The 8,560-nt window shown below is 45.1% G+C and overlaps 1 protein-coding gene across 1 annotated transcript; it reads left to right on the plus strand.

The window, feature by feature from the left end:
• Positions 1-481: 481 nt before the first annotated feature.
• On the plus strand, positions 482-4,173 carry LOC123039794 (uncharacterized). Its single transcript, XM_044462801.1, has 2 exons — positions 482-3,535; positions 3,815-4,173. Exon 1 carries the CDS (start codon positions 482-484, stop codon positions 3,515-3,517), a length of 3,036 nt encoding a protein of 1,011 aa, XP_044318736.1. The 3' UTR covers positions 3,518-3,535; positions 3,815-4,173.
• The last annotated feature ends 4,387 nt before the right edge of the window (positions 4,174-8,560 follow it).

Here is an 8,560-nt window from a genome sequence, read left to right on the forward strand (position 1 = left end):
AAGGCACCGGAGGCGGAGGAGGAAGACATGGCTAGGCTTAGATGGATTCGACAGAAGCTTCAGATGGGAAAAGGAAGGCTCTGACTACCATGTGCCATAGCGAAAAATGTATTACCTCTCTCGAGGGACGTGGTTCACGTTATATGGAGAGGGGGACGCGACCCCAACGATCGGTACAGGAGGGCGATCAGAAGATCGTTACAGAGAGGGAATCTCGGATGAGATTACTTGGAGAAGAGGAGAAGGAGATAGAGATGGTTACAATTGTAATATGTTTAAACTAACAACCAAGATCTATCTCTATCCCTAGTACCAGCCGAACACCTCCTCCTGGATCGTGGTGTAACATTGTCTAACACAATTAACACACAAACACTCAGACAATTTAATTAGTCACTGTTGACCCACACAGCTCTTGCATTTTTGTTACTGGACAAAAATTGCTAACTTTAGCAACCTTAACTAATTGCTATATCAACTAATGCAGATGATTTATGCGCACAACGTCGAAGTGGCGGTGGAAGAGATAATCCCTTACCTAGAGGATACGAGCAATACTGCACACAAGACCATCTATTTTGGTGGATGGCATGGGTTGGCTGCTTCTGCGGTGCTTAGAGCCATAGCTGAAGACCCTCCGCCATCTCTGCTAAAGAAATTCAACAAGATAATCCACGTTGATTGCTCGAGGTGGAAAAGCCGAAGAGCACTCCAGAGGACAATCGCACAAGAACTGAACCTTCCTCAACAGATAATGGATATTTTTGATAGGCAAGATGAACAAGATGATTTTGCTGGGATAGATCAGGGCTCAAAAGCTGAGGTAGAAGATGTTGGGGCAGAGATCCATCACGCCTTACAAGACCACAAATGTTTGGTGGTCTTCCATAATGGGAGCGACAACACAATTGACTTGAATGATTTTGGCATTCCCAAGCAGGAACGATGGTTCCCGTTTGTTGGTAAAGTATTGTGGACATTCCGAGGAAGGCTTCGGCTCAATCCAGGAATTAGTGAGAAGGTGGATAATTCACATCTTTTCATATCTTGTGATGATAGTGCTTTTACGTGGAACGATGTGTTGCAACACGAAGCTAGAGAAATAGTTGGGTACAATGATAAGGTTGAGGAAGTAGCTACAGAGTGTTGCTTGTATCTGCTATCATTAAATTCTCAGGGAGGCAACATTATGGACTACAATTGGGCCACCCATGCTTCTAGCTATTGGGTCTGCGATGGGATTATACAGGGAGGTCAGGGTGACGAAGCATGGGAGGTTGCTGCTGCTCTGCATCGACAGATACATACAGATGATTATTCATCTAATGCACTGCCCTTTTTTGGTCATGAGTTGGAGACTCCTCTGAAACGGTGGATATTGGCCAAGGACAACTCTGTTGTGCCTCCAGAGTCCACATCATTTTTCCTCCCAGCAGTAACAAGCGGATCTGATTCTCCATTAAGACCATTACCTAATGGCATGTTTCATCAATCGGACAAACTTTGTGTGCTCAAGTTATGCCGCTGCACCTTCAGTTTTTCTTCACCTCCATTCGGTTGTTGCCACACCTTAAGGTTCCTTGGATTAGATGGCTGCAAGGATCAACAAGTAGAAGAAGATGAGAAGCAAGATAGACCAACAATGGAATTGTTTCAGAGCCTATGGGTACTAGACATATGCGACACAGATTGGGAGTTGGATTTAGCAACATACATAACACATCAGATGGCTGCAAACATTAGGGAGGTACATATAAAGAAAGGAAGGATTTGGTGCCACAATTTTTCATGGCGAAAACTGCAGAACCTTCGTAAGCTTCTAGTGATTGAGCCTACAAGGCCTTGGCAGACAGGAGAAGAGGATGAATTTACAGATACAGTGAAGATGGAATTCCTCGACCTTTCTGGGAATACTACACTACAAGTTTTGCCAAGCCTATCAAAAGCAACTAGCCTCAAGACCTTGGTTCTAGATGGTTGTGTTGGGTTGGAGCACCTTGGACCAGAAGCACTGCCTCCGTTACTTGAATCATTCAGCTTGGATGTAGGAGTGGTAGAACTTCAATCCAAGGACGCCAAAATAAGTTGCATCTCTATGGCTGGTTGCGCAAGATTGTCCAACTTCACACTACGTGGATCACTTCCAAACCTTGAGGAGCTGGACCTCTCAGGCACAGGAGTCAAGACACTTAACCTTACAACTCAAGTGGTGCAGGTCCCATGTCTCCAGCGAGTCATGCTGTTGGGATGTGAGCAATTATGTGCTGTCCTTTGGCCTGAAGAGGGTATGCCTCAGCTAAGTTTGCTATGCATTGACACCCGGGGAGAAGAGATTAGAAGAATACCACCGAAATTTGACAAGTTAAAGAAAGGACATTGCCAAGCATATGTTGCCATGATGGACATGAAATTCATTCAGTTATTGGTGTTAAGAAGTTCCAATATGTTTTGGAACACGAACATTGATACTACGTTCAAACTAAATCTCTGCATATCTGCAAGTGGACAGTGGCGCAATAAGAAGAATATGGACTCTGATAACAGTGGGGAAAATTTGGGGCCAGCCCTAGAAAAGCCATTAATGTCCAATTCTTCTCACAACCCCTACATTGATGCAGGTACTGACAACATAACTATAGATCATGACTACAACCGTGCATCGCAATTTCAGTCATCGACCTACCATGTGGAGATTGGTGATGGAATTAGCAACACTTGTGTCGATAGCATACAAGGCATGCAAGCTATCATCTTTGCAATGAACAAGGCCAAGTCGTTGGATGTGCACGACAATTCTTCCATCACCACTGTCATCCCTGAACATATGATGTCCATAGAAAGTAATGTACTTACATGGCAAAATCTGAAATCTTGTCATGTGGTGAGATGCCCCAAGATGCATACCCTCTTCAATATTGTCTGGGGATATTGCAAATTTGAAGAACTATTGGAGTTTTGGGCGGCTGATCTCCTATCGGCCCATTGCATTTGGAGCAAACAAAGGGTGTCGAATTTTCAAGACAATCTTTCCTTTGCGAAACTGCAGAGCATACACCTGTTCTCCTGCCCGAGGCTCACGTTTGTCCTCCAGTGGTCCAGGTTATACATCTTGAGAAGCTTGGAGATCCTCCACATCACCTTCTGTGGTGATCTAAAGCAGGTGTTCCCCGTGGAGCCAGAGATATTGGCAAGAATAGCTACAAGCCATTGTAAAGGTGCATTGGAGTTCCCAAACCTGAAGCGTATCTACCTGCATCAACTCCTCAAGCTGCAATATATATGCGAGGCCAAGATGTTTGCTCCCAAGCTTGCAGCCATCGTGGTAAGGGGGTGTTGGGGTCTTAGGCGCCTCCCGGCTATCGGTCGTGACAGCCGTCCTGTCGTGGACTGTGAGAAGGACTGGTGGGAGAAGTTAGAGTGGGACGGACTGGAAGCCGGCCACGACCCTTCCCTCTTTGAGCCGCGCCACTCGGCGTATTACAAGAAGCCCCTGCCTAGAGGCTCAGTTCTCTGGTAAGCTGAACACGCTGTTCAGGTACGCATCCGCAAGTGTTTCCTTTGTTTTTATATATCTCTTTTAGTTCACATGCCGTATTTGGTAACAATTGTAGACACACCTTGTGCATTTGTGCTATGTAATATCCGAATAACCACGAATATAATACATACACACATTTGTCGAGAAAGCAACAGTCTAGTCAATCCTGCTCCTCCTGTATGTGTATGTGTATAGCAAGCAAGCAAATTGTTTGATCTACTCCTTTATGCATTCGGTGATCGATTCATCTGTTTTGGCATTCCGTGTGTTGTGTAGGTTTGATGGAACGATGGCCGGCGTCTTGCTGCTTCCCACCCTTCACACTGCAAGCGAGGATGCATGTGTGTTTCCTTCCTCAAGAATAAAGTGGTACTAGCTAGCTTGCTTGCTTGATGCCGCACCTGCATGCTTAATCATCTCTTTGTGTGTGTCTCCGTTCTCAAGACTTATGTGTCATTGTTGGTTTTCTGCTCATGTGTGTGCTGCCTGAGTATGCCGCTCAGATCCGAGTTTGCAATGTGTGCTGTTATTCAGATTCAGTACGTATGCTGGACTGAGAATGCAAGGCTTGGTGTGATGTAGTACATGGAATGGTTTATATATCAACTGAGTACGTATTTATTTATTTGGTTCCATTACCTAGAGAGATCCATCTCAATCTCCTTTCTTAATTTGCAATCGATCTCCGTCTTCCTATTTTCACACACAATCTGCATCTTTCTGATCGCTGTCCCTAGCTAGCTGTACCTGATCGCTAGCCTAACTTGTTCTTAACCTGATCGCTAGCGCCTAGTATGCATCTCCTGCTCCTGTTATTAATGATCCAATATTGGGTTGGGTCTCCATAGTACCGATAAGCGGTTGATAATTGATCAATTGGACATTGTTTGACCTATATTATATGATATTCATCTTTTGTGTGTTCGACCTGATAAGCCATAAGATTTTACTGAGTTTCTCCAGTAGATTTTTAACTTTGTACTAGTTTTTGAATTGCTAAATTTTCATCACATTCATCTCATCCAAAAAATTATGCATCTAGAAATATTAGAAAGAAAAATGAAGGTAGTATGTATAAAGTATACTAATATCCATTTAGATGCATTTTAGTGTTTTTTGGTAACATTCCATTTAAACATAATGCACACATTAATTATTATTTTTGTATATATATTAAAGGGCCAGGGTTATAGTTTCGCCCTGAGCCCCCGGAATCTCAGGACCGGCCCTGCCCGAGATATGGGAGGACACGCTTGAGCAGGTCGACATCTTCGTCATGGGCATCAGCAGCGGCGGTACCATCACCGAAGTCGGCAAGTACCTCAAGGAGAAGAACCCCAACACAAAGATCTATGGAGTTGAACCTGCCGACGCGAATGTTCTGAATGGTGGCCAGCCAGGTGGGCTATCAATGTCCCCCTCTTCTTTTCTGTCGGATAAGGGGCTCATGGCCCATGTATTTCTGGCCCAAGTGGCCCAGGCCCATAGTGGCTGACTAACCTAAAGAAGAGGAGCTCGTCCAAGTCCTTGAGCCAGAGCCACCACACACACAAGGACACACAGGAAAGAGGAGAGAAAAGAGCTGGAAGACGAGGTACACCTCTCCTGATTCTACATTTTTCATGTTGTGAGGAGTTAGTTGCAAATAGGAAAGTGAGAAGGGTTAAAATGTAAATGTAGTTTGTATATACTGAGACAAGGAGGAATGAATCGGGAGATAAGATTCTTCCAGAAATCCCTAGCTTCCCCCCTTAGCTTCCTGGCTAGAGAAGAGAAATCCACAAAATCCAACAACATGGTGTCAGAGCAGGTGCTGTAGCCGCCGCCGGCGACCAAGGGAATGGTGGCGCTCCTTGCTGTGGGCGAGGAGAGAAGAGGAGTGCTTCTGGTGGTGGACTGGAGCGAATAGAAGAAGGAGCTGCGGCCAGGGTGTGAGGCGGTGCAGCGGGTTGGAGTTGAAGCTGGTGGCTGTGCGACCTGGGAGTGGTGCTCCTGCTTGTAGCCTTGTGCAGGCTTCTCGAAATCGGAGGCCTCGGCAAGGGTGTCGCCGGCAGAGAGAGCCAGCGCACGGATTGTGTTCGGTTGGGGCAGCAGTTGATGGAGATCCACTGATTTTGAGGCGAGCAGAACTGTAGGTGTGGAAGCAGGCTGGAGGTGCCAAGCAGAGGTGTAGGAGAGTGTTCCCTGGAGGTGGTTGCGTGGTGTTGCTGGGAAAGATTTGTGTCCAGGAGGAGGCAGGAGCTGTTGTTGTGTTGCAACAGAGAAAGAAGCACCAAAGGTCACAAGTGTGCTTGGTCCTGAAGCAAGAGGATTTCTGGGCTGCTGAAGACCAGGTCAGAGCAGCACATCAAGGAGAGGTTTGCAACGATGGGTGACAAGGATGCCGCTCCATCAGGAGTCACGGCAGGGGAGCTTGCAGCGGTGTTGCAAGCCATGGATGATAAATACAGATTGTTGTTCGAGGCTATGAGCAAGCAAGGAGGGAGTTCAAAACCAGAAGCAGAGGTCAAGGAAGAGGTTCATCCATTGCAAATGCCCCTGGTGAAGTTAGATGGGTCTGAAACCTATGCAAGTTGGGCAGAGCACGCAGAGACAATTCTGGTCTCAAGAAGTCTAGAGGGCTATATGCATGGGGCAATTGAAAAACCAGCTGACGAGAACTCCAAGGAAGGCCAGAAGTGGAAGATGACCAACACATTGGTGAGAGCATGGCTCCTGAGTTCAGTCTCACCTCAAATTGCTAAGCAGGTGGAAAGGATTAAGGAGGCGTCATAAATTTGGCGGCTACTGAAAGGTACATATTCTGGAGTCGGTAATGAGATGCTTGCTTGTAAAATTCAGAAGGAGCTGCAGGGGTTGAGTCAGGGTGACAAATCAGTTGTGAATTATGTGTCCGAATTGAAGAGATTGTGGAGTGAGATTGATTACTTTGATCCAATTGATACGGAGTGTGGTAAGTGTATTGAGAAATTTAACAAGTGGACGGAAAAGAGACGTGTGAGGGACTTCCTAAATGGACTTCATTCTAAGTATGAAAACAGGAGGGCTGCACTGTATGGTAGCAGAAAGCTTCCTACACTGGAGCAGGCAATATCAGCTATCATTAGTGAGGAAACCAGATTGAAATTAGAGGCAGCCGGGTCAGTGATGCAAGGTATCATGCAGCGGCGATCAGCACTCTATGCAGCAGAGGGTGGAAATTATCAAAGGTCGGGATCAAATACAACTGAGAAGAAATGCTTCGAGTGCGGTCAGCCAGGACATTTGAAGTTTTCATGCCCTGAGTTAATGGGAGGCGGCAGAGGAAGAGGGCAGGACTGGCGTGGAAGAGGTCGTGGCCGTGGGCTTGAAGGACGAGGCTACCGTGGGCGAGGTACACGCCCTGCTGCTAAAGCAAACACGTCGGTGATCACTGAAAATACCACCCAAACTATGAGTGTTGAGATGACTGCTGAGGATTGGGAGAAGTGGTGCCAATTCAAGGGGCTTTCTCTAGGTGACAAGACAACTGTTGAAGCGCCTACCTCTGCTGCCTTAGCAAATTTCGGTGGTAACAACTCTCACACTGTGATAGATAAGTCTATTGATGCACCATGGTTATTAGATTTAGGTGCATCTAGACATATGGCTGGTTCCTACAGAAATTTTATTGACTATACTCCTGATTTAAATAAGAAAACCGTTAAATTAGCTGATGGCTCCTCCCAAACCATTATGGGATCAGAACAATTATGTGTAGCACTGATATGTCTTTGTCATCTGTTTTGCATGTTCCCTCGTTCCCAATAAATCTGCTATCCATCAGTTGCATCACAAATGAACTTAATTGTGTTGCTATCTTCTTTCCATCATGGTGCTTGTTTCAGGAACTTGGGACTGGAATAAGACTTGGGACGGGGATCATGCATGATGGACTGTATTATCTGGATAATAATGTGCCACCTGTGGTTGCAGCTGTTGCGTCCCTTTCACCACTTGACGAATTCCTTCTTCACCACCGCAGGCTAGGACATATGTCTTTTGTCACCCTTGGTAGGCTTTATCCTGCTCTTTATAGTAAAGTTAACCAGGGGAGTCTAGTATGTGACGCTTGTCAATATGGTAAACAAACACATAGCTCCTATACATCGTCTGATAATAGAAGTGACACGCCACTTCAAGTTATACATTCTGATGTGTGGGGTCCTAGTGGAGTTTCATCTTTAAATGGATATCGCTCGTTTGTTATCTTTATTGACTGTTGTACTAGAGTGACTTGGGTTTATGTGTTGAAGAACAAGAACGATGTGTTTGAATGCTTTGTTGATTTTCATAATATGATCAGAACGCAATATAATGCTTGTGTGAAAACATTTCGTACTGATAATGGCACAGAGTATGTGAACAAGGAATTTAATGAGTACTTATCCAGTTTTGGGATTATTCATCAGACAACTTGTCCAGGTACTTCAGAGCAGAATGGTTTGGCAGAAAGGAAGAATAGACATCTTCTGGAAATCACTCGTTGCATAATGATATCTATGAATGTTCCTAAGTTTTTGTGGGGTGAAGCTGTAATGACAGCTGCTTACTTGATGAATAGAATGCCATCCAGGGTACTTGGTTATAAAACACCGTTAGAGTGTCTAACGGGTGAAACAAAATATGTGGTTCCACCTAAGGTCTTTGGGTGTGTTTGTTTTGTGAAGGATTACAGACCATTGTTGGCAAGCTAGATCCAAAGGCGTTAAAGTGTGTATTCGTGGGGTACTCTGGTAAGCAGAAGGGATATAAATGTTGGTGTCCATCTGAAAGGAGAATGTTTGTGAGTATGGATGTGGTATTTAGGGAGCAGGAACCATTCTATGGTGAACCGACGGATTTAACTGATGTCTTCCCTGATTTGTTTGCTAATGAAAATTTAGATGCAGATTGTGAGACAGGGGGAGATAAGGAAGAGGAAGATGATGCAACATCAAGAAAGATGATAGTTGGGGTAATTACAGTGGAAACAGAGCAAGAACGAAGACATGAGCAGCAGTA

Source organism: Triticum aestivum, chromosome 2B (genome assembly GCF_018294505.1).
Source record: "Triticum aestivum cultivar Chinese Spring chromosome 2B, IWGSC CS RefSeq v2.1, whole genome shotgun sequence".
Classification (NCBI taxonomy): Eukaryota; Viridiplantae; Streptophyta; class Magnoliopsida; order Poales; family Poaceae; genus Triticum; species Triticum aestivum.

Excerpts from the sequence above, each read along its gene's own strand:
- LOC123039794 (XM_044462801.1), top strand. The coding sequence starts at position 482 with ATGCAGATGATTTATGCGCACAACGTCGAAGTGGCGGTGGAAGAGATA.